The sequence below is a fragment of the Enhydra lutris genome, unplaced genomic scaffold, assembly GCF_002288905.1.
Source record: "Enhydra lutris kenyoni isolate GAN:26980312 unplaced genomic scaffold, ASM228890v2 scaffoldscaffold9, whole genome shotgun sequence".
NCBI classification, from domain to species: domain Eukaryota; kingdom Metazoa; phylum Chordata; class Mammalia; order Carnivora; family Mustelidae; genus Enhydra; species Enhydra lutris.
This window is the reverse complement of record NW_019154093.1, coordinates 20,654,905-20,681,756: the sequence shown is the minus strand read 5'-3', so window position 1 is coordinate 20,681,756 and position 26,852 is coordinate 20,654,905. Positions and strand designations below refer to the sequence as shown.

Genomic DNA, 26,852 nt, shown 5'->3' with positions numbered 1-26,852 from the left:
TTACTTTGTAACTTGGTTTATTAAAGCACATGGTATCATTTATGACTTAAATAATCTAAACTTAGGAAAAGGGACAGAAAAACTATGTTTATTCTTTAAAATTAAAACTTTCTATATCTTGAATTTAAAAAATTTCAATTTTGACATTGAATATAGAAAAAAATTTCAGGGTTATAGGGTAGCTCTATTTTTAATTTCTTTTTTTTTCAATTTTTAATTTCTTAAGGAATCTCCACACTGTTTTTCTAAGTGACTGCACCAACTTGCATTCCCACCAACAGTGTAAGAGGGTTCCCCTTTCTCCACATCCTCTCCAACACTTGTTGTTTACTGTCTTGTTAATTTTGGCCATTCTAACTGATATAAGGTGGTATCTCAATGCGGTTTTGATTTGAATTTCCCTGATGGTTAATGATGATGAACATTTTTTCATGTGTCTGTAATTGCACTACTGGGTATTTACCCCCAAAATACAGATGTAGTGGAAAAAAGGGCCATCTGTACCCCAATGTTCATAGCAGCAATGGCCACAGTCGCCAAACTGTGGAAAGAGCCGAGATGCCCTTCAATAGATGAATGGATAAAGAAGATGTGATCCATATATACAATGGAATACTAAGCCTCCATCAGAAAGGATGAATACCCAACTTTTGTATCAACATGGATATGATTGGAGGAGATAATGCTGAGTGAAATGAGTCAAGCAGAGAGAGTCAATTATCATATGGTTTCACTGGTGGAGCATAAGGAATAACATGGAGGACATTGGGAAAAGGAAAGGAGAAGGGAATTGGGGGAAACTGGAGGGAGAGATGAAGTATGAGAGACTGTAGACTCTGAGAAACAAACAGGGTTTTGGAGGGGAAGGGGGTGGGAGTTGGGTGAGCCTGGTGGTGAGTATTAAGGAGGGCACGTATTGCATGGAAAACTGGGTATGATGCATAAACAATGAATTTTAGAACACTGAAAAAATAAAATAAAGTTTAAATAATTTTTAAAAAAGAAAGAAAAAAATTTCAATTCAGTTCTATTATTTTCTTTCCAAAACACCTTTCTCTATTTAAAAATATTCGATGGCACCTACTGCCTGTCAAATCAAGCCCAAATCTTAGCTTGGCATTCAAAGCCTTCCACAATCCGGTTATCTATTTTTCTTATTTTCTCTCCCAACATTCTGTCTCTTGTTAGACTCCTGCTCCTGGGATTGGGACTCCTGCTTTGGGATTAGACTAGGATTTAATCCCAAAACAAGCTCCCTGATGCACTTGGATGTGTGATATTGACCTCACTGCCTAAGCAGCCCTTCTACTTCTCTGCCAAGCAAAATATTGGTATAGATCAAGATACAGCTCAGAGTACTTCTATTATACTACAACAAGTTCTTAAATGATTTCCCTGCAGTCCATCTTGTATATCACGTGTAAGCCAATCTTACTAAAACAATTGTTTTTATCCTTTTATTATCAGCCAATGACTGGGAGTTCTAGTTCAAGATAGCAAACTAAACAATTATGTTAGAGATGTGGGAAATTCTTCAGCATGTGACTCTTAAGAATGAGGACATTCTTCTACCTTATAATAAAACCACCACACTCATGAAATTTAATACCGATATAGTGTTACTATTATAAATTTCATAGTCAAATTTCCCCAATTGTTCTGATAACATTCTTTATAGTGAGAGAGAAAGAGATCCTATCTCCAACTAAGTATATCATGTTGCATTTAGTTGACATGTTTCTTCAGCCTCATTTAATAAAGAACAACTCCCTAATATTTTATTGGTATTTCATGACATGGTTGTTTTTGAAGAATCTAGGACAGTGGCATTACAGAATATTCCTTAATTTGGGTTTATTCAATTGTTTTCTCATGATTAACTTTAGGTAATTTGGGGGGCACCTGGGTGACTCAGTCACTTAAACATCTGCTTTCATCTCAGGTCATGATCCCAAGGTCCTGAGATCAAGTCCCATGTTGAGCTCCCTGCTCATCAAGGAGCCTGCTTCTCCCTCTCCCTCTGCTGCTCCCCCTACTTGTGCTCTCTCTCTTTCTCTCTCAAGTTAATAAGTAAAATCTTAAAAAAAATAAAACTTAGGTAATTTGGAGGGGAAGAGCAGGAATAGTGTATAGGAATTGTGTCCTTCTCAGTGCCTCATAATGGGAGGTAAATAATGTCAATTGGTCTCATTTTTCACACTATAAATTTGGTCAGTTGGTTTTCAGAAGTCTGCTCTGGTGAGGAGATGCCCCAGCCTGAAAGGCACTCAGGTGACTAAGTGGGGCAAAATCCTAGGTGGGACAGTATGGTCTCAGGATCCTTGGGGTCACAGGAAGACCATCTAAGCAGAGTTCCTCGGATCAGAGCAGGGAAATGAGCTGCAAGCAGTGAGCCCAGGAGTGTGTTTTCAAATTGGGGTCACCATAAACCATGAACTAGAACACAGTAAGGTGACTGCTCTCCAAGCAGGGGCCCAACAAGCAGAAGAACTGGCAAGACCCCCCTTCCTCACCTGGGAAGAGCAGCACAGGAGCACACTGCAGGAGTCTTCAGGGTATGGAGACTAGAAAAGAGGTTGTGTGCTTGAGATAGAAACACTTGGTCACAGGCTGGGTGAGCACAGAGTGCAGACAGACACCAGGGAGACAGGAGTGATTGATGGCTTTTCCCTGAGGGTGAACTGAGGAGTGGGGCTCTGGAGCCAAAAGCTCAGCTTGGGAGGCTCCCATTTTCATTCTCATCCTCTAAAGCTGTGCAGAAAGGCTTCAGGGAACAAAAGGCACATAGAACAAACCAGAGAAGCTTACTTAGCCTGGACCCCTGGCAAAGACACTTGAGAATCAGTGCAACAGGCCCCTCCCCAAGAAGATCAGCCAAGAACATGCAGCCAAGATCAAGTTTACTGATCAAGGAGAACTGTAAAACTCCAGCACTAGAGGAATAGAGCACATAGAATTCTTGGGGTTTTCCTCCCATGATTTTCAGTCTTTCGATTTTAATTTTTTCTCTTTCCTTTTTCAACCAATTTCTTATTTTACCAATTATTTTCAAAATCTTTTTAGGGGCACCTGGGTGGCTTAGTCGGTTAAGTGGCTGCCTTCGCCTCAGTCATGATCCCAGGGTCCTGGGATCGAATCCTGCATCAGGCTCCCTACTCAGTGGAGAGCCTGCTTTTCCCTCTCCTTCTGCCTGCTGCTCTGCCTACTTGTGCTCTCTATCTTTCTAATAAATAAATAAAATCTAAAAAATAAAATTTTAAAAATTTTGAGTTTTACAGTTAAATTCTATCCCTTGTATTTAAGTGTATGTGTGTGTGTAATTTTCTTTCTTTATAATTTTGGGATGCAGTTTTTTCCAACAGGCCAAAATACACCCAGAATCTAGTGTATGGCTCTGTTCTCTTAACCTGTTTGATCATACATCATATTCTTTTTTTTTGTTAAAGTCTTTTTTAATTTTCATTTTTACAGTTACATTCTATCCTCCCAAAGTATTTAATTTTATTTTTTACATATGTAAATTTTTCTTTCTTTACAATTTTGGGATTGAGTTTTCTAACAAGTGGACCAAAGTACACACAGGATCCAGTGTATTGCTCTATTCTGTCTGCTTGTCTGATTATATCTCTCTTTTTTAAACCTTTCCTTTCTTTTGTTTCTTTTAATTTTTTTTTCAGTTTTGTGTCTCTTCTGAATTGTTTAGTGTATATTTTGGGAGAGTCATTGTTGCCATTTAGTATTTTGTTCTCTTGTTCATCTGAGTGCATCTTGGCATTGAACAGGAGTCTGCAGGGTTTGGAGACTACAAAGGGGACCATGTGCCCGAGATAGAAACACTTGGACAAAATGACAAGACAGAAAAACTCACATCAAACAAGAGAACAAGAGGCAGTACTGACTGTCAGGGACCTAATCAGTATTGATATAAGTAAGATGTTGGAACTAGAGTTCAGAATAATGATTATAAATATACTAGCTGGGCTTGAAAAAAGCATAGAAAACACTAGAGAATCCCTTTCTAGAGAAATAAAAGAACTAAAATCTAATCAAGTCAAAATAAAAAAGGCCATTAATGAGAAGCAATAAAAAATGGAGGCTCTAGGGATGCCTGGGCAGCTCAGTTGGTTAAGGGTCTGCCTTCAGCTCAGATCATGATCCCAGGGTCCTAGGATCGAGTACCGCATCAAGCTCCTTGTTCAGTGGGGAGCCTGCTTCTCCCTCTTCCTGCTGCTCACGCTGCTTGTGCTCTCTCTCTTTGAAAAATAAATTAAAAAAAAAAAAATGGAGGCTCTAACTGCAAGGATAAATGAAAGGAAAACAAATACAGAAGACAAAATGGGAAAAAATAAAGAAGCTGAGAAAAAGAGAGATAAACAACTACTAGATCACGAGGGGAGAATTTGAGAGATAAGTGATACTGTAAAGCAAAACATTAGAATAACTGGGATCCCAGAAGAAGAGGAAAGAGAGAGAGGTACAGAGGTATATTGGAGCAAATTATAGTGGAGAACTTCCTTAATCTGGGGAAGGAAACAGGTATCCAAGTCCAGGAGGCACAGAGCATCCCCCTCAAATCAATAAAAATAGGTCAGCACCCTGACATATAATAGTGAAACTTATAAATCTCAGAGACAATGAGAAAATCCTGAAAGCAGCTTGGGACAAGAAGTCCATAACCTACAAGGGTAGAAACATTAGATTGGCAGCAGACTTACCCACAGAGACCTGGCAAGCCAGACAGGACTGGCATAATATATTTAGGGTGCTAAATGAGAAAAATATGCAGCTGAGAATACTTTATCTAGCTAAGATGTCATTCAAAATAGGAGGCATATAGAAAGCTTCCAGGACAAACAGAAACTAAAAAAATCTGTGATCACCGAACGAGCCCTACAAGAAATATTAAAAGAGATCCTTTAAGCAAAGAGAAAGCCCAAAAGTAACATAGACCAGAAAGGAACAGAAACAATATACAGAAACAGTGACTTTACAGATAAGACAATGGCACTAAATTCATATCTTTTAATAGTTACCCTGTATGTAAATGGGATAAGTGCCCCAATCAAAAGACATAGGATATCAGATTGGATAAAAAAGCAAGGCTCGTTGATAGGCAGACTGTAAGAGACTCATTTTAGGTCTAAAGACACCTCCAGATTTAAAGTGAGGGGCTGGAAAACCATTTACCAAAAAAAAAAAAAAAAGCTGGGGTGGAAATCCTTATATCAGACAAATTAGATTTTAAACCAAAGACTGTAATAAGACATGAGGAAGGACACTATATCATAATCAAAGCGTCTATCTAACAAAAAGATCTAAGAGTTGTAAATATTTATCCCAACATGGGAGCAACCAATTATATAAGCCAATTAATAATAAAATCAAAGAAACACATCAACAGTAATACAAGAGTAGTAGGGGACTTTATCACCCCACTCACTGCAATGGATAGATCATCTAAGCAGAAGATCAACAAGGTAACCAGGGCTTTGAATGACACAATGGACAAATGGACTTCACAGGTATATTCAGAATATCCCATCCCAAAACAACACAATACACATTCTTCTCTAGTGCACATGGAACAGTCTCCAAAGTAGATCACATCCTGGGTCACCAATCAGATCTCAACCAGTACCAAAAGATCAGGATCATTCCCTGCACATTTTTGCACCACAATGTTTTGAAACTGAAACTCAACCACAAGAGGAAAGTTGAAAAGAACCCAAATACATGGAGGTCAAAGAACATCATACTAAAGAATGAATGGGTCAACCAGGAAATTAAGGAAGAATTTTAAAAAAATTCATGGAAACGAGTGAAAATGAAAACACAACAGTTTAAAACCTTTGGGATGCAGCAATGGAGGTCCTAAGAGGGAAGTATATAGCAATACAAGCCTTTCTCAAGAAACAAGAAAGGTTTCAAATACACGACCTAATCCTACACCCAAATGAGCTGGAGAAAGGACAGAAAAGTAAGCCCAAATCCAGCAGAAGAAGAGAAATAATAAAGATCAGAGCAGAAATCAATGAAATAGAAACCAAAAAAAGAGTAGAACAAATCAATGAAACCACCTCATACACTCACACAGACACACACACTGGAATACTACTCAGCCATCAAAAAACCGAAATCTCTCCATCTGCAATGATGTGGATGTAACTACAGGGTATTTGGTAAGCAAAATAAGTCAATAAGAAAAAGATCATCATATGATCTCACTGATAGGTGGAATTTAAGAAACAAAACACAGGATCAGAGGGGAAGAAAGAAAAAAATAAAACAAGATGAAATCAGAGAGGGAGACAAACCATAAGAGAGTCTTAATCATAGGAAACAAACTGAGGGTTGCTGGAGGGGAGAGGGTGGGGGGATGGGGTGGTAGGGTGATGGACATTGGGGAGGGTATGTGCTATGGTGAGTGCTGTGAATTATGTAAGACTGTTGAATCACACACCTGTACCCCTGAAACAAACAATGCATTTTATGTTAACTAAAAAATAAATAAAAATGAAAATAAGGGAAAAAATGATCATTTGGTTTGATTAGAGTCTTTTCCCATTGGAAAAGTAGTTTTTTCTCTATTTGTAAAGAATCTGTGAGTATGTACAGATTCTTTGAGATGTGAATATCATGTTCTCAACTATCTAAAACTTAATGTGTACTAACACATTGACTTCTTGCATAAATCAATTATTACTAAAGAGATTGCAAAAATGATTTCCTAATTCTATCTTTCTACATTTATTAGTTGGCTTTCTGTCCTTAGCCCTTTAAATTTTTTATAAAAAGTTTTCAGGATGGATTCATGGGTCCTTTTTTAGTTCAATATGTTACAACTTGTTATTATTCATTTTGTCCTCAGAATTTCCCTAATTTGAAAAGTGGGAGCCTCTTTAAGCTAGCTCAGGTGTCCTTTTGTCATGGTCCCATCATTTTATGTGTACTTTCTTACTTTAGGTGCAAGAAAATGTTCTAGGTTTACTTCATAATTTCCTCACCCCAGTCCTAGACTAATTTCCTAGTCCCAGCCCCATTTCTTCAAGGAATATTATTTCCTTTGAGTGGAGAATTGTTTTTAGAAACCAAGTTTGAGAGGCACCTGGGTGGCTCAGTCAATAAGCGTCTGCCTTCAGCTCAGGTCATGATCCCAGGGTGTGGGATTGAGCCCCGCATCAGGCTCCCTGCTCAGCAGGAAGCCTGCTTCTCCCTTTCCCACTCCCCCTGCTTGTATTCTCTCTCTCACAGTGTCTCCCTCTGTTAAATAAATAAATAAAACCTTAAAAAAAAAAAAAGAAACCAAGTCTGAGCATTAACTGTGTTGATACATGAGATGAGGGATCAGTATTAGGAAATACAGTATAAACACATATAGCATAAAAATACTAATGCTAATAATAGTATTAGAAGTATCATTGTAAATAAATACACACACAAACACACATTGCATATACATACATACTAATACCTTCAATTCCAACCCAATACCATGTCACAGGGCTTTTTTTTTTTTTTCTGATTTGCATTTCCCTGATGATTAATGACTTTGAGCATTTTTATGTATATACATTTTTATGTATCTGTTGGCTATTCTTACATCTTCTTTCAAAAGATTTCTCTTCAGGTCTTTTGCCATGGCTCACTCTTGAACTATTACATGCTTAGGTGAAAATCCAAGGTATCCAGGGGCAAAACAACAGCTAGAGAGTTGAAAGAGCCAAGCAGATACTTCAGTTATTGTCTACCACAGTGGAGAGAGATTTAACCTATAAAAGCTTACTTGGTTTAAGTAAGAGGAAAAGCTCTAAGTCTGATGAATAGCTCTAACTTGAATCATCACAATATAGAGACGTGGTTCATCAACCAGTTTCCAGATTTGAGCTAGTTCTCAAACTTAGAGCCTTTAGATAAAAGATGGCCTTTGAGGAAGGGCCCAGCTGTTCTGCTAAAAATTTACATTACAAATTTTATTACATAGAAAATCTTCCTCCTACACTTCCTCCCAAATATTTGCAGCCATTAGCCAGTGTGAGAGTACATTGGGCTAAGGCAAATAACCAGATTTAAAAAACAGATTACCAGATACTGGCTATGAACTGCCACTAATTCCTGGAGAGCTAAAAGTCACAGTGGTCCCCTAGTCAAAATAGGGGCCTATGGAAGTAAGGTCATTAATGTAGTTTTAGACTGGTTCATCTCAGTTAGCCCAGTGGGTTCCAAACCAAACCCATGGTTATTTCCTCCAGTCCTAGGAAGCATAATTGGAGTAGGCATACTTAGCAAAGGGCAAAATCTCCACATTGGTTCCCTAACCCATGGGATGAGGGCTATTATGTTAGCAAAAACGAAGTGGAAGCCACTAGAACTGCTTTCCCCACCCAAAATAATAAACCAAAAGCAATACACATAGAGAGAGATTAGAGATTAATGCCACTTGAAGGATTCAGGAGTGGTAATTCTTGCCACATCTCTTTTCAAGTTGCCTATTTGGCCTGTGCAGAGGAAGATAAAACTTAGAAAATGGAAATGGATTGTTTTAAACTATTTAATCAGGTACTCCCTCTAATTATAGCTACTGTTCCTGGTGTTGCTTCATTGGTGGAGCAAATCAGTGCTTTCTCTTGTATATGCTATCCACCTATTCCTCCAGCAAATAATTTTTTTCTTTATTCCTGTTAGTGTGGACCACAACACGCAGTTTTATTTCATCTCTAAAGATCAGCACTAACTTCGCTGTTCTACTGCAGGGTTAGATTATCTCTCTAGCTCTCTGTCATAATTTAGTTTAAATGGGCCTTAATCTTCATTCCACACAAATGGACACCAGAAGACATTTGTGATATCATGCTAGCTGGACATGGTAAACAAGCATTAGTAACTACCCTAGATAATATGGTTAGATAAATGCAAGCCAGGGGGTGGAAATAAATTCTACAAAATTCAAGGGTCTGTTGCCTCAGGAAAATTACTACAAATCCAGTGGTCTGGAGCATGTCTGGATACCCTTCTAAGGTGAAAGACTAGTTGCTGCATCTGATACCTCCAACCACCAAGAAAGAGGCACAATGTATAGTGGACTCCTTTGGATATTGGAGATAACATATACTTCAATTGGATGTGCTACTTGGACCCACTCACTGAGGAACCTGAAAGAGGTTCCAGTTCTGAGTATGGTCTGGAAGAATAGAAAGCTCTGCAACAGATTCAGGCTACTAAGTTAGTTCTGCCACATAGCAGATCCATGCTATGTGAAGTATTTGTAGCAAATAGATATACTCCATGGAGACTTTATCACGCAACTCTAGGTTAATGAAAGTCTATAGGATTCTAAACAAAGCTATGTTATCACCCGCCAATTATTCTTCTTTGGAAACATCCTCTGGTTTACTATTAGACTAGTAGGGACTTAACATGTGACTATGGCCACCAACTTACCTTTGAGTTCAACTGTTCACCATGAAATGGTGTTGTCTGATTTGCTAACACATAAAGTTAGGCATGTAGATCTGTACTCAATTACAAATGGCATTAGGTTATATAAAATTGAATTTGAGCAGATTCTTTTTTTTTTTTTTGAATTTGAGCAGATTCTTAAACCACAAAGAAATTGCATGAGAAAATGATTGAGATACCCATGGCTCTTACTCCTGCTACATGGTCTCTCTCTCACCATATAACTATGGCATCAAGTAGAGTTACTTGTCAACAGTTGACTAAGAAAATACTTGATCCTGACTTTCAGACAGTTCTACATGATATGCCAGCATCATCTCAGAGTTCACACCTAAAGTAAGAGAGCCCTGCTCATGTATGGCCTTGGTAGGCAGTGGTGAAAGTCTCAGTAGGCATAACTTTGAGCAGTGACCTAGCTGTATAGCCTGGAAGAATAAACTTTCAGAGGTATAGATTTTTGTTGATTCATTGGCAGTAGGTAATGGTTTGGCTGAGTGGTTGGAGACTTGTAAGGAATACAATTGGAAAATTAGTGACAAGGAGTCTAGGAATGATGTATGTAGGTAAATTTCCTGATGGAGAATGGACACAGAATATGAATATAAATGAGTCTTAAGTAAATGTTACCCAAAGAGCAATATCAGAAGAAATTTAATAATTAAGTGGACAAGATGATCCACTCCATGGACGTCAGCCTCTTTCAAAAGTCATCCTTGCTACTGCTATGAATAATAAACCGTCCTTTGTCACTGTAAAACCACTGAGGGCTAACTTGTCAGAGGGCACGAATGGTGAAATCTTAGATCCTTTACAGTTCTTGAAAATAAGATTATTTTAGACTGCTGTAATTTCATATACTCATCAGTCTTTTCAAAGAGAACAATTATATAGCTATGATATAGAATAACATTTTTTTTTTTTTTTAAGATTTTATTTATTTATTTGTCAGAGAGAGAGAGGGAGAGAGAGCAAGCACAGGCAGACAGAATGGCAGGCAGAGGCAGAGGGAGAAGCAGGCTCCCTGACGAGCAAGGAGCCCGATGTGGGACTCGATCCCAGGATGCTGGGATCATGACCTGAGCCGAAGGCAGCTGCTTAACCAACTGAGCCACCCAGGCGTCCCTAGAATAACATTTTAATAAACAAGTAAATGTGTTAGGTTTTGAGAAAAAAGTTCAATCTATTCATTCATAATATAACAATTATTTTATATGCATAGATCTCTTTATTTCTCATTTGTAATGACAAGAATTTGGTTAGGATGCTTTGTTCATAGTAACAGAAACAGAACTCTTTTTACTTTATGCAAAAAGGACTATTTATTATAAAATTACAAGGGTACCTTACCAAAGCCCAGAACAACAGTTAAAAACAGGACATTAATAAATATCAAATCTTGCTAGCTTAAGCAAACAGGGGAACTTATTATTAGGATACCAGACTGCCATACCAAGCCAAGGGCAGCTTCATGAAGGGCTGGAATAAGGAAATGGAGAACTATTAGAAAGCAGGAATCACATTCACCTTATCTTTCATCTCTGCTTTTTACTTTGCAAGTGCTTCACTGCTCTCTCACTGCAGATTTACTATTTTTCCTTCCCAAACATAGCCCATAGCTCCCCAGGTTGTTTCCGCTATTCCAGAGACTAATCAGATCAAAGCTAGACTCTCTTATCTCCAATCCCAAATTCCTAGAAAAGATTTAACATCTTACCAAAATTAGAGATAACTTCTCTGGGATAGGTAGTAAGATATAAGTTGGTGAGACACCAAGAGACAGAGAACAATTTATATATATGCTGTTCCTTACAGACCCTGAGTTCAAATAGCTTACTTAAATGTAGGGGTGGACATTAGAGAGATGTTCTCACAACCAGTAACTAGTAGAAACGATGAGGTGTTCAGGAGAGAGAGGTATTCTAATCCTTTTTACTATTTCCCATGGGACAGAATCAATAGACATGGACAACGCTACTTTTAATTGAGAGAAGTTTCTTTTCATTTATTGTAATAGGTATGATTTATCTCTTGGGAAGATATGCACAAGTGTAGGTGAGTAACTTAAGCACAAAAGTTAATATTATATTTAGTCATCTTCCAAAAAAGAAAGAAGAAAAGGAGAGAGAGAGAGAGAGAGAGAGAGAGAGAAGGAAGGGTGGAAGGAAGGAAGGAAGGAAGGAAGGAGGGAACTGATTATATGGAGACTATTTAGGAGAAAGGGAAAAAAGATTAATTACATGGTGGATGATTTCAGAAATCCCTCAGGACTAAACATAGAAATCTGACTAAGGGTCTTTCAGATTATTGTCATTAAGAGGTTTTGGAAAACTCATCAAACTCAGTAAATTTTCTGCATTACCCACTTAGAATTATTCCTAATAAAATGATAAAGATATATTTAAAAAAAAAAGAAGGATCTCTCAGATTAGTGAGAACTCTGATTCATCTAGCTTGAATCAGCGGTTTAGGAAAATAGCTGGCCACATTTCCATCATAGTGGAGTAAGGATTGGGAAACCATTCTGAGAAACAGACATAGGAAGGGGCAAAGAAAATTATTTTCTGGATTCTTCAGTTTCCAGGCTTCCATAGAAGAGCAAAATTATATTGTTTACCAAAATCATGACAAAATAAAATTTGAATGTTAAGAGATTTATGTATTTAAAATTCAGAAAAGCTGATGGAAGTATTCTGCCCAGCCCTACCCACATGGAAGTAAAATTGAAAATGTCAAAAGTATAAGGAAATGTTGTGAATGTTTTATTCAAAAATCTATTTATGCTGAAGATTTTTTAAAGTATTTCTCTTGTATGTTGAAATACATTCATATTATTTATTATGTCCTTTGATGAAATACAAGGAGTTAAACTTTATATTCATAATGTCACTCTACTGCTTCCTGTAATTTTGTTTCTAGAAATAAGAAATGGCAAGGGAAGTAGGACCACTCTAAGGTAAAGAACAAGTAATATTAGTATGGACATGTTAAGAGACTCAGAAGCTGGTGATTCAGTTTTAACTTTCCATGATTTCAGTGTATACAATGTTTCAAAAGAAAAAAAAGTCATTCAATATTATGTTGAAGGTTTTGTATTTCAACCTCTGCATTTCTTCGTGAAAATATTTCCTTAATGCTGTCATCTTTCTGATCATCATAAAGTGCCATATTCAGTACATTTTCAGTACAGTCTTCCAAGGAAATTGTTGACAGGTATGAAAATACTTTTTCCAGTAGAGGTTCCCTGAGAAAAGGCATTGGAGAGCTCTTTTTTGCTAGAATATCATCAGAAAACAAGTCATCAGCTGCTTCTATACTTTGGCTGTAATAAGAATCAGATGGTAGTGTTGATAAGGTTAAGGTAACACTGCTGGGATGTGTTGCCAAGCTAGTCTCTGAGGGGTCACAAATGACCTTTTGTTTTGCAAGGCAGAATTCGTCTTTAGAGTGATCATTAATTACTGTAAAAGAAAATTAGATATACTATGAATACTATACATTCATGACCTGAATCTTACTTATAAAGGCGATATTTCTTTTTAAAATTCAGACTCTTTTTTGAGTTAAAATGGACAGAAGGATGCAATAGTGAAAATTCTAAGTTGCTATCATCATCTGTACAATGTTAAGTATGTAATTGGGGATTAACAACTTCATTACAATCAAGAATAGAAAAGGCTGTTCTAAAGAAAATCAACCCGTTTTAATAGGAGAAGATTCTAAATAGGCTAGAAAGCTCAGTTCTGGAATATTGTAAGCAGGTAGATTACAAAATGTTTGGTCCACAGTGGAAAGGGCCTATGGGTTGCCTTGACACCAATTAAAGTAACTACTAACATTCTTAGAGTGCCTTATAATATGTGAAGCAGTTTGATATATTTCCATATATCATTTATCCTTTCAATAATTTTTCAAGTAAGGTATTATTAGAACCATTTCACAAAAGAGAAGACTGAGATTTAGAGACTGATGACTCACCAAAGATCAGAGACACAACAGACTTCACCTAGACTTCTAGTACTCTAAGATTCATGCTTCTTCAATTATTACATTATTTATAATGCACAGTTGATATTTAAAAATGTTAAGATTTAGAAAATATACTACATAATATATAGTATATATATACTTAGGATTAAGTATCTTCTATAATATTTTACATACTGAACTTTGATATTAATGTATAACATTAATTTTTAAAGCTGTTTTAAATATCTTATTACATTTTGTATATCCAACATTTCTTACATAGGAGGATAATATTTTGAGGTAGTAAGACATAATATACAATATCTAGAGGATTATAAAATACTCATGTCTTTTGACCCTCCAGGATAACTATATGGCATTGACTATGACACTTTTTTTTTTTAACCTTAGGGATGGTTGGGGGATGAATGGAGACAATCTGAAATAGGCTACATGCCCAGCATGGAGCTCTACGCCAGGCTCGATCTCACAACCCTGAAATCATGACCTGAGCAGAAATCAAGAATTGGACAGTTAACCCAATGAACCACCAAGATGCTCCTGACTATGATGCTTTTGGGTATAAATAAGGAACAAAAATTTGAATTTCACATTTTAATTTAAGATGTGACATTGTAAGTTTTGTTTTTTAAGGAATATATGCCCACTCACATACTAATACATTAATGTTTCCCTTGAATTTCCATGGTATTAAAACAATATTTAGATAACATTTAGGTAGGCCTCTTGGTTCTTTAAAAATTGCTATAATTATATATAATTATGGTTTCTTCTAACAAATTGTTGAGAAAATTTACCTTTTATATGTGCTGTTTCCTTTTTTCTTTGCTCCTCCTACATAAAAAAAGTTATTCATATTTAAAAAACTGAATGGTTTCTCTATAATTTCTTTAATATATTTAACATATATTTATATGAGAATAATATATTTTAACTTCATAATAAGGTTTTGATTGAATTTTTTTCCACAATATGAGTTTATATCATCAAAATATACTGACAGAAAAAAAAAGTGTTTAGGTATCATCTGGAGAGAACGTGAACTGGTTCAAGAAGGCAATCTCAGGATTAGGAATGAAGGGGTGAAATAGAGTTCATCAGGATTATTTCTTCCCCTCCTCACTAACTCAGAGTCATTAGAACTAGAGAGGTCTAAAAAAGTAATTGGAATTCTTAGACTTAGTCATTTCATTAACCAACAACAAAAACATGAATTCATGTGCTATTCTTTTGAAGCAAATAAAACAGTTGCTCAAACAATATATTCTAAGATGTATTCTGGAAAGTGTAGTGGTATAGTAGTTCTCAAACTCCAGGGCATCAGAATCACCTGGTGTGCCTATTAAAATGCTGATACTTGGACATAATATCAGACCCTACTAAAACACATTCTCTGGGAGGAGATTGGGAGTATCCATTGTAACACTCTGCAAGTGGTTCTGATTCAGGTTTTTCTTAGACCACTAGATAAACAGTGGGCTACTGCATAGGGTGTTTGGGATGGAGTGGGTAAAGATGAGGCAGGAGAGAACATTGCTTTCTTGTGTTTTAGGGGAACAGTGTTAGTACTCCATGCTGATCTGCATTGTCCTATCCCCCAAAATGGTTTCTTAGGATATATATATACACACACTCACACGCACACACACACACATACTATACATTATATAGTATGTGTGTGTGTGTGCGTGCGTGTGTGTGTATATATATATATAAAATATATATATTTCATATATGTCTTATATGTATATAGGATAACACCTAAGCACTTTTTTTGCAATCAACTTTACTTATTTGTTCTGTTTACCTTTTATTAATATAAATGTCAGTATAGGCTCCTGACTTACCTTGCCTAGACTTAGGACCAATTCAGTTTGTGACTCCTATATAAATTATATCAGAATGCTGCCCCTCAGACTTTTATGTGCCTATGTTTTACCTGGTGAGTTTGTTCAAATGCAGATTATGACCCAGTAGGTCTGGAGTGGGGTCTGAGACTGTGCATTTCTAACAGATGCGCCTAGGTAATAACAATATTGCTGGTCTGGGGACCACAGAATAAGGACCTAGACTGATTGAAATTCCACCCAAATTTAAGGGAATTGCAAAATGGACATTCTTACATATTGCTGCCTATAAATAGGTAGAATTTTTCTGGAAGGCCATATAACAAATCTACTTCTAGAAATGTATTATGCCAGGTTAATAATTTTGGATTTATGTAAATATTCAGTTACCAGAATGTTCTTTACAACAATCTTAAGCATTTCTTAAATCTGTAATTTAAAATTCTAAAAGAAATACTTAAATGTATTATGATACATAGATAATAAAATAATCAATATTCTTCCAACTATTAAAAATTATGCTATAGTTCAGAAGTAAGGGCTCAAAAAATGACAGGGATATATAAAAAAGGGAAACAACCTTGGGGGTTCTCACTGGTTAAATCTGGAAAAAACTGAGCATCAAAATAAGTACAGTAATGGATTACCGTCTGCTGAATAACACAGAAACCCATGAGTCTACACAGATAATAAAGACAGAGAATTTTTTTCTTATAGTAGAAAGCCCAATGGAAGATGGAAGTAGTATCATAAGAAAAACATTATTTTGCTACAGCTTTGTAAAGCAAGGTTCAGGTAAGAACCTTACCTTGGTTCAGGTAAGCAGAGGAACTCTACTTACCACCTGTCTACTTGGTAAGTAGAGTCTGATGAAGAAAGAGAATTTCATGGTTACATGGTTCAAGATTATTTAATTGCTAGGGTAAAAACAGGAATAATACAATGGGTGAAGAACAGACATCATCCTGATGGTGTGATCAACTAAAATCATTAGTGAAAAGCAGATGAACATTGTATGTCTTCATATGTGATAAAATGAATCTGATCACAAGGAAAGTCAAAATCAATCTTATGATCTATAAAGTAACTGACTGCATTCTTCAAAAATGTCAATATCCTGGAAGACAACAAAAGGACACTTTTAAAATATTTTGAACTGAATAATGATGAAAACAAAACAAAAATTTGTGGGATGCAGCAAAAGCATTGCTTAGAAGAAAATTTAAATATTAGATGTTTACATAAAAGAAGTCTAAGGATAATAAATTGAATATACCTAGCAAGACTGATTTAGAAAAAGAGAGATAAATCAGGAATGAAAAGTGTACCATCACTAAAGATTCTACAGATATTAAAAGGAAAATAACTGGATACTATTAAAACTTTATGCCAATAAACTTAACAATTTAGATCAAATGGACAAATTCATTGAAAAACAAATTTCTAAAGCATACAAAATAAAACACTTAAATAGCCCCATATCTATTTTTTTTTTAAAGATTTTATTTATTTGTCAGAGAGAGAGAGGGAGAGAGAGTGAGCACAGGCAGACAGAATGGCAGGCAGAGGCAGAGGGAGAAGCAGGCTCCCCGCCAAGCAAGGAGCCCGATGCGGGACTTGATCCCAGGACGCTGGAATCATGACCTGAGCCGAAGGCAGCTGCTTAACCAACTGAGCCACCCAGGCGTCCCGCCCCATATCTATTAAAGGTCCTATATTTATAGTCAAAAACTTTCTCTGGAAGAAAACTCTAGACCTACGTGACCTCATTGCTGAATTCTAGGAAAACCTTTGAGAAAGCAGTATTGCCAATTATACACAAAAATTTTTCAAAAAGTAGAGGAGCAGGAGACATTTCATAGTTTTCTGACCAGAATAACTATGATTTTAAAATCTAAAAACAAAGAGGGGCATCTTGGTGGTTCAGGCTGTTAGGTGTCTGTTTTCGGCTCAGGTCATGGTCCCAGGGTCCTGGGATTCAGCCCAGCACCAGGCTCCCTGAGCCTGCTTCTCCCTCTGTCCCTCCCACTGCTCCTGTTTTTTTTCTCTCTCTCTCAAATAAAGAAATAAATAAAATCTTTTTAAAAATCTAATAAAGATATTACAAGATAAGAAAATTATAGAATAATATTCCTCATATACATAGATGTAAAAGTGATTTAAAAATATATCAGTAAATTGGGGTTTATTCCAGGAATATTCCAGGAATACAAGGTTGATTTAACATTTGAAATTCAATGTAATTCACAATATCAAAAGAGAAAATCTATGTGAACAATGTCAAAAGATGCAGAAAAACCATTTGGCAAAATTGAGCAAACTTCATGACTAAAAAAAACAGAAACAACAAACTTTCATTAGACTAAGAATAGAAGGGAATTTCCTTGACCTGACAATATGCATCTACAAAAATTTCATAGTTAACTTTACACTTACTGGTAAAGAGTTGAATGTATTCTGAGATCAGGGATATAAAAAGGATAACTGTTCCTGACACTTCTATTTATCATTACTACATGAGGTCTTACCCAGTACAAGATGAAAAATAAAAATAAAAGCATAAAGATTAGAAAATAAGTAAAGTTGATGTTTTTCACAGATGATATGATTGTGCTGAAGAAAACCTATGGAGTCCACACACACACACAAAAATTACTAAAAGTAATAAGTAAATTTATTTATAAAAGTCACAGAAGACAGGTCAATATAAGTATCAATTGTAGTAAAGATGGCAATTTGCTTCAAACTAATCTATAAACTAAATGTAATTTCCATTACAATCTCAAAAAGGTATTTTGTAGTTAGGGATTAATTTATCTTAAAATTTATATGAACAGGCAAAAAACCAAGAAAATCTAAAAAAAACATTGAAAAAGAACAATGAAATTGGAGGAACCATATGGTCCAATTTTATGACCTACTATGTAGCTAGAGTGTGGTTTTGATAGAAATAGACACACAGGTCAACAGTATAGACAGAGAATCCAGAAATAGACCCACATGTATTTGCTCAACAGATTTTTGATAAAAGTTGCAAAAGCAATTCAATGTAAAAAGGATAGTCTTTCCAATAAATAGTGCTGGAACAATTAGACATCAGGAGCTCCCAAAATGAATTTTGACCTAAACCTCACACCTTATTAAAAAAATTAACTAAAAGTGGATCAAAGATAGAAATATAAAATGTAACACTTAATAGCAAAAACAATCCTAAAAAAAAAGTTGGAGAACTTCCTGAAATTAAAACTTACTTCAAAGCTATAATAATTAAGATGTGGAACTGATATAAGGATAGATATATAGATCAATGGAATAGAACTGACATTCCAGAAGTAAATGTTCACATTTATAGCAAATTGATTTTTGACAAGTGTTTGAAGACAATCATTGGGGAGAGATAGTCTTTTCAACAAATAGTGTTGGGACAAGATATGTACATGTAAATGAATGAAGTTGGGCCCATACCTCACACCATATCAAAAACTAACTCAAAATAGATCAAACACTTAAATATAAGAGCTAAAACTATTAAAGCTCTTAGAAGAAAATATAGGCATAAATCTTTACACCTTAGATTAGAAAAAGGTTTTATATATGACTTTGAAGCTTTTAATCTTGATGAAGTTCCAATAGCTCATTTTTACTTTGGTTTCCCTTGCCTCCAAAGATACAGCTAGTAAGAAGTTGCTATGGCCAACGTCAAAGAAGTCGCTTCCTGTGATCTCTATGATTTTGATGGTTTCCTGTTTCACATTTAGGTCTTTCAACCATTTTGAATTTATTTTTTTTGTACGGTGTAAGAAAGTGGTCCAGTTTGATTCTTTTGCGCATTGTTGTCCAGTTTTCCCAACACCATTTGTTGAAGAGACTATCTTTTTTCCCTTGATATTCTTCCCTGCTTTGTCAAAAATTAGTGGACCATACAGTTGTAGATCCATTTCTGGGTTTTCTTTTCTGTTCCATTGATCTATACGTCTGTTTTTGTGCCAGTACCACATTGTTTTGATCACTAAGGCTTTGTAGAGTATCTTGATATTTGGGATTGTGATACCTCCATTTTTGTTCTTTATCAAGATTGCTTTAGCTATTCGAGGTCTTTTAATTATAATTTTGGTTATTTGCAAACAAAATTTGGTCAGTTCATATACTGGAATACTGTAAAAAAAAGTCTATAATGTGGGGCGCCTGGGTAGCTCAGTGGGTTAAAGCCTCTGCCTTTGGCTCAGGTCATGATCTCAGGGTCCTGGGATCGAGCCCTGCATGGTGCTTCCTCCTCTCTCTCTCTGCCTACTTGTGATCTCTGTCAAATAAATAAATAAAATCTTTAAAAAAAAAAGGCTATAGTGCACTATGGGTATATGCACCAACCTGGATGAATCTCAGAAACATAATGTTGGACAAAAAGGTAAGAGTATATTAGACATGGAGTCTGAAATCAAGTAAAATTTAATAATACATTGGTAAAATCATAAAGAAAAGCAAAGAAATGGTTAACTGCAATTATAAGATAGTTGCAGTGAAGGGCTGGGATACAAACTGTAAGAGATAAATGAAGGCTCAGGACATCTCAAAGGTACTGGTAATATTCCATTTCTTATTCTGAGTGGTGGGTATAAATAATTACACTTATTAGTCTTTAAATTGTTTGTGGGTACTCTATTGTTTATATGCTGTATTTCACAATATACATTTTAGAAATGCAGCTCTAGTTCTATCCATTAAGCCGTATCTTTCATTATAATTTTCATCCTCCTGCCTGTCTGTCTCTAGGAGGTGAGGAAGAGGCCAATACACAGGAAGAAACTGAGATGAGAAAAAGAAGGACAATATGAAAAAGAATCCTTTTGTACTGCCTGAAATGATTGTGGCTGAAGTCAGTACTACCTTATTCTTTTCATACCCTGTTTTCATACTATGATTTATACTATCTTTTTTTCTGAATTAGGTTTCTATCACTATCAATAATTTTGAATAATATTCTACATTTTTTTGTATATTATTTATCTCTCCCATTAGTCTATAAATCTCATGGAAACAGGGACTCTTGTTTTCCTTGTTCACTACCAAATTTCCAGTTGCCTAGAATAGTGCCTGGCATATAAGACTTTATTAGGTATTTGTTGAATGAACAATAAACAGTTAAACAGTACTATTATATATGTACTTCTTCCATCATAGTACTCATGACATTTTGTTTATCTGTATCTACCATTAGGTATGAAGACATCATTGTACTATAGTATCCAGCAAAATGCCTAGCATGTGATGGGTACTCAGTAAATACATTTAAACATTTCTCTCTGCAATGCAATCCTAATTTCAAACAACCCTTCATTTGAAAGAACTATTTAGAATTGATTTGATCATTAAACCCACCTGCCTAAAACCTCCCGGTAATCATAATGGTAAACTTGTATGGTGCTCACTATGTGGCCAGGCACAATTCTGAGTGTTTTTTACATACGAATTCATTTACTTCCCATAACAATCCTATAGAGATTAAATCATCCTCATTTTGCAGATGATGAAACAGACACACAGTAAGTAATTTGCCTAAGATTACACAGCTAGCAGTGGTTAAGCTAGGATTTGAACCTGCATCAACTGGCTCTATAGTCTATGCTCTTGACTATAATCCCATACTGCCTCCAGTGGATCTGTAAAGTCTATGGAGTAAAATCCAAAATCCTTAGGCTGTAAATGAGGTTTCTCAAAACTTCATCTCCAGGACCTTTCCCCCACCATTTCCCTTTATGAACCCTAGCTCCCAAACATTATAACATTTTTACTGAACATGTTACTTACTTTCATACCTGCAAGCCTTTGAACATAGAATGAATGTCCTTTGTTCTCTTTCCTCCTGGCAAACTTCTATTCCTTTCTCAAAATCCAACTAAAAATTTCTTCTCTGTGAAGGCTTTCTCAATTTATGCTCCCTTGTCTGCATTTCCTCAATTCTGTGGCTCTTACCACATTATGATGCAATTTTTAGTTTATATGTTTTTCTTCTCTACTAACTTTGGGCTCATCTAGATCTGAATTCATATCTTATTTATGTAGCCTCAGTGCCAAACCTAGTGTTGTCATATTTAAGGCACTTGAAAAATATTTGTTCAATAAATGAACACTGAGTTCAACTTGAGTTCAATATTCAATATGTACAATGAAACTTTGATATTCTATCAATTTGCTGCTATTTTTTATTAATGCTATAATAATAATGATGATGCTGTAAACCACTAATATTTGTTTTAATTATACATAGTTTTACATTTCCACTGGTATCTCTCCTGTTTTACTTTGTCCATATAACACTGTTTTGACACCACATAACAGAAAGTTAACTATGTATCTGCCTTTCCCACTTGTACTACAATAAGGATACCTTATCATCCTTAACAGGGGGTTCCCAGAGCTTAGAATATACTGAAGTCTTAATAAATCTTTGTTAAGTAGTACTTAATTTCAGTTAGTTGGTTTTTTAGATTATTTGGTTTTCTGAGTTTCCTCTTATTTCCAAATCACTTTCCTCTGTTAAGCCTGGCAATTTTGTTTTGTTTTTCTTATGCCATTTTTCTTCATCTCTGTAATAATCCTAATATGAGGAGTATAGGTTCTTAGGCTAGAGATACAGAGAAGCAACTATAAAAGCAGACATTTCCTTTTAGTTTTTCATTTTCCTTTAATATAAAAACTAACTAGTTTGGGTAATTTAAATTTAGCTCCATATTACTATCTTTCAAATTGAAAACAGTGGATACTGTTTTTCAGATTTAAAGACAACAATGTTAGTGACATGGTATCAAATAAATTATTTGAAAATATTTCTATAAAACGTCATACACTACCTGTGACTGGAATCCTCCAGTATGAAAATTTCGAGAAATAAACACACACTGAGAATGAGATTTAATCTTTCCCTTTGATGATCTTTGCCTGCATCTCTTATCAATTGCTTTAAATTTGGAATTTCGAAATATTTCTCTGAAAAATATTTTATAGAGAATATTATCAAACCTGAGTTCCATTATAAATAACTAAAATTATTTCTAATAGTTATACATAAAAGTTTAAAATCAGAAATATTAATATTTATTTTTATTTTTTATTAACATATAATGTATTATTTGTTTCAGGGGTACAGGTCTATAATTCATCAGTCTTACACAGGTCACAGCACTCACCGTAGCACATACCTTCCCCAATGTCCATTACCCAGCCACCCCATCCCTCCCACCCCCTCCACTTCAGCAATCCTCAGTTTGTTTCCTGAGATTAAGAGTCTCTTAAGGTTTGTCTCCCTCTCTGGTTTTGTCTTGTTTCATTTTCCCCCACCTTCCCCTATGATCCTCTGTCTTGTTTCTCAAATTCCTCATATCAGTGAGATCATTTAAGTGTCTTTCTCTGATTGGCTTATTTTGCTTAGCATAATACCCTTTGTTCCATTCAAGTCCTTGCAAATGGTAAGATTTCATTTTTTGATGGCAGCATAATATTCCGTTGTGTATGTGTGTGTGTGTGTGTGTGTGTGTGTGTGTGTATACCACCTTCTATATCCATGCATCTATTGATGGACATCTAGGCTCTTTCCATAGTTTCCATTGTGGACATTGCTATTAACAACATTGGGGTGCAAGTGCCCCTTCAGATCACTACATTTGTATCTTTGAGGTAAATACCCAGCAGTGTATTTGCTGGGTCATAGGGTAGTTCTATTTTCAACCTTTTGAGGAAGCTCCACACTGTTTTCTAGAGTGGCTGCACCAGCTTGCATTCCCACCAACAGTGTGGGAGGGTTCCCCTTTCTCCACATCCTCACCAACACCTGTCATTTCCTGACTTGTTAATTTTAGCCACTCTGACTGGTGTGAGGTGGTATCTCATTGTGGTTTTGGTTTGTATTTGCCTGATGTGGAATGATGTTGAGCACTTTTTCATGTGTCTGCTGGCAATTTGGATGTCTTCTTTGGAGAAATGTCTGTTCATGTCTTCTGCCCATTTCTTGACTTGATTGTTTTTTGGGTGTTGAGTTTGATAAGTTCTTCATACATTTTGGATACTAGCCCTTTATCTGATTTGTCATTTGCAAATATCTTCTCCCATTCTGTCAGTTGTCTTTTGGTTTTGTTGACTGTTACCTTTGCAATGCAGATCTTTTATCTTGATGATGTCCCAAAAGTTCATTTTTGCCCTGCTTCCCTTGCCATTTTTTTTATTGTTTTATGTTAGTCACCATAAAATACATCATTAGTTTTTGATGCAGTGTTCCAAATTCATTATTTATGTACAACATCCAGTGCTCCATAAAATACGTGCCCTCCTTAATACTTACCACCAGGCTTACCCATGTCCCTACCCCCTGGCCCCAAAACCCTGTTTGTTTCTCAGAATCCAGTCTCTTTTGTGGTTCGTCTCCCCCTCCTACTTCCCCCAATTCACTTTTCTTTTCCTTCTTCTAGTGTCCTCCATGTTATTTCCTTTGTTCCACAAGTAAGTGAAACCATATGATAATTGACTTTCTTTGCTTGACTTATTTTACTCAGAGATTATGCTGAGTGCTTCCCTTGTCTTTGGCGATGTTTCTAGGAAGAACTTGCTGTGGCTGAGGTCACAGAGGTTGCTGTCTGTGTTCTCCTCAAAGATTTTGATGGGTTCCTGTCTCACATTTAGGTCTTTCATCCATTTTGAGTTTTTTGTATGTGTGGTATAAGGAAATGGTCGTTTCATTCTTCTGCATGTCTGTCCAATTTTCCCAACACCATTTGTTGAAGAGACTGTCTTTTTTCCATTGGACATTCTTTCCTGCTTTGTCAAAGATTAGTTGACCATAGAGTTGAGGGTCCATTTCTGGATTCTCTATCCTGTTCCACTGATCTATGTGTCTGTTTTTGTGCCAGTACCAAACTGTCTTGATGACTACAGCTTTATAAGAGAGCTTGAAGTCCAGAATTGTGATGGCACCACCTTTGGTTTTCTTTTTCAACATTCTTTTGTCTTTTCTGGTTCCATACAGTTTTTAGGATCAATTGTTCCAGTCTGTGAAAAAAGCTGATGGTATTTTATAGGGACTGCATTGAATGTATAGATTGCTATCAGTAGCATAGACATTTTAACAATATTTGTTCTTCTAATCCATGAGCATGGAACATTTTTCCAGTTCTTTGTGTCTTCCTCAATTTCTTTCATGAGTATTCTACAGTTTTCAGAGTACAGATTCTTTGCCTCACTGGTTAGATTTATTCCTAGATATCTTATGGTTTTGGGTGCAATTGTAAATGGGATCAACTCCTTAATTTCTCTCTCTTCTGTCTTGTTGTTGGTGTATAGAAATGCAACTCATTTCTATATGCTGATTTTATATCCTGACACTTTACTGAACTCCTGTATGAGTTCTAGCAGTTTTGGGGTGGAATCTTTTGGGTTTTCCGCATAAAGTACTGTATCGCCTGCAAAGAGTGAGAGTTTGACTTCTTGTCGATTCAGATGGCTTTTATTTCTGATTTCTGATAGCTTAGGCAGGACTTCTAGTACTATGTTGAACAGCAGTGGTGATAGTGGACATCCCTGCTGTGTTCCTGTCCTTAGGGAGAAAGCTCTCAGTTTTTCCCCATTGAGAATGATATTTGTTGTGGGTTTTTCGTAGATGGCTTTTATGATATTGAGGCATGTTCCCTCTATCCCTACACTATGAAGAGTTTTAATCAAGAAAGGATGCTGTGCTTTGTCAAATGCTTTTTCTGCATTTATTGAGAGGAGGATCATATGGTTCTTGTTCTTCTATTAATATATTGTATCACATTGATTTGCAGATGTTGAACCAACCCTGAAGCCCAGGAATAAATCCCACTTTGTTGTGATGAATAATCCTTTTAACGTACTACTAGATTCTATAGGCTAGTATTCTGGTGAGAATTTTTGTATGCATATCCATCAGGGATATTGCTCTGTAATTCTTCTTTTTGATGGGGTCTTTGTCTGGTTTTGGGATCAGAGTAATGCTGGACTCACAGAGTTTGGAAGTTTTCCTTCCATTTTGACTTTTTGAAACAGTTTTGGAAGAACAGGTATTAATTTTTCTTTAAATGTTTGGTAGAATTCCCCCTGGAATGCCACCTGGCCCTGGATTCTTGTCTGTTGGGAGATTTTTGATTACTGCTTCAATTTCCTTGCTGGTTATGGGTCTGTTCAGGTTTTTTATTTCTTCCTGTTTCAGTTTTGGTAGTTTATATGTTCTAGGAATCCATCCATTTCTTCCAAATTGCCTAATTTATTGGCATAGAGTTGCTCATAAATATGTTCTTATAATTGTTTGTATTTCTTCCATGTTAGTTGTGATCTCTCCTCTCTCATTCATGATTTTATTTATTTGGGTCCTTTTTCTTTTCTTTTGGATAAATCTGGCTAGATTATTAATTCTTTCTTATTATTAATAATTAATTCTTATTAATTATTAATTCTTATTAATTCTTTCAAAGAACTTATTCTTATTAATTCTTCAAAGAACCAGCTCCTAGTTTTGTTGATTGGTTCTACTATTCTTTTGGTTTCTATTTCATTGGTTTCTGCTCTGCTGGATTTAGGCTTTCTTTGCTGTTCTTTCTCCAGCTCCTTTAGGTGTAGAGTTAGGTTGTGTATTTGAAACCTTTTTTGTTTCTTGAGAAAGGCTTGTATTGCTATATACTTCCCTCTTAGGACCACCATTACTGCATCCCAAAGGTTTTGAACTGTTGTGTTTTCATTTTCATTTGTTTCCATGAATTTTTTAAATTCTTCTTTAATTTCCTGGTTCACCCATTTATTCTTTAGTACAATGATCTTTAACCTCCATGTATTTGAGTTCTTCCCAACTTTCCTCTTGTGATTGAGTTTCAGTTTCAAAGCATTGTGGTGCAAAAATGTGCAGGGAATAATCCTGATCTTTTGGTACTGGTTGAGATGTGATTTGTGACCCAGGATGTGATCTATTCTGGTGACTCTTCCATGTGCACTAGAGAAGAATGTGTATTCTGTTGTTTTGGGATGGAATGCTCTGAATGTATCTGTGAAGTCCATTTGGTCCAGTGTGACATTTAAAGCTTTTATTTCCTTGTTGATCTTTTGCTTAGATGATCTATTTCAGTGAGGGAGGTGTAAAAGTCCCCTACTACTCTTGTATTATTGTTGATGTGTTTCTTTGATTTTGTTATTAATTGGCTTATATAATTGGCTGCTCCCATGTTAGGGGCATAGATATTTACAATTTTTAGATCTTTTTGTTGGATAGACCCTTTAAGCATGTTATAGTGTCCTTCCTCATCTCTTATTAGTCTTTGGTTTAAAATCTAATTTGTCTGATATAAGGATCACCACCCCAGGGTTTTTTTTTTTTTTTTAATGTTCATTAGCATGGTAAAAGGTTTTCCACCCCCTCACTTTACATCTGGAGGTGTCTTTGGGTCTAAAATGAGTCTCTTGCAGATAGCATATCAATGAGTCTTGTGTGTGTATGTGTGTGTGTGTGTGCGTGTTTAATCCAATCTGATAGCCGTGCCTTTCAACTAGGGCATTTAGCCCATTTACATT

At 35.8% G+C, this 26,852-nt stretch overlaps 1 protein-coding gene across 1 annotated transcript in view; it reads right to left on the bottom strand.

Moving 5' to 3' along the window:
• Positions 1-12,196: 12,196 nt before the first annotated feature.
• Positions 12,197-26,852, bottom strand: part of LOC111143710 (chromosome unknown C1orf185 homolog) — a 49,745-nt gene continuing 35,089 nt past the window's right edge. The window contains 3 exon segments of the mRNA XM_022497535.1: positions 12,197-12,914; positions 14,241-14,277; positions 22,139-22,274. Coding sequence (XP_022353243.1) covers positions 12,520-12,914; positions 14,241-14,277; positions 22,139-22,274 — 568 coding nt within the window. The 3' untranslated portion in view covers positions 12,197-12,519.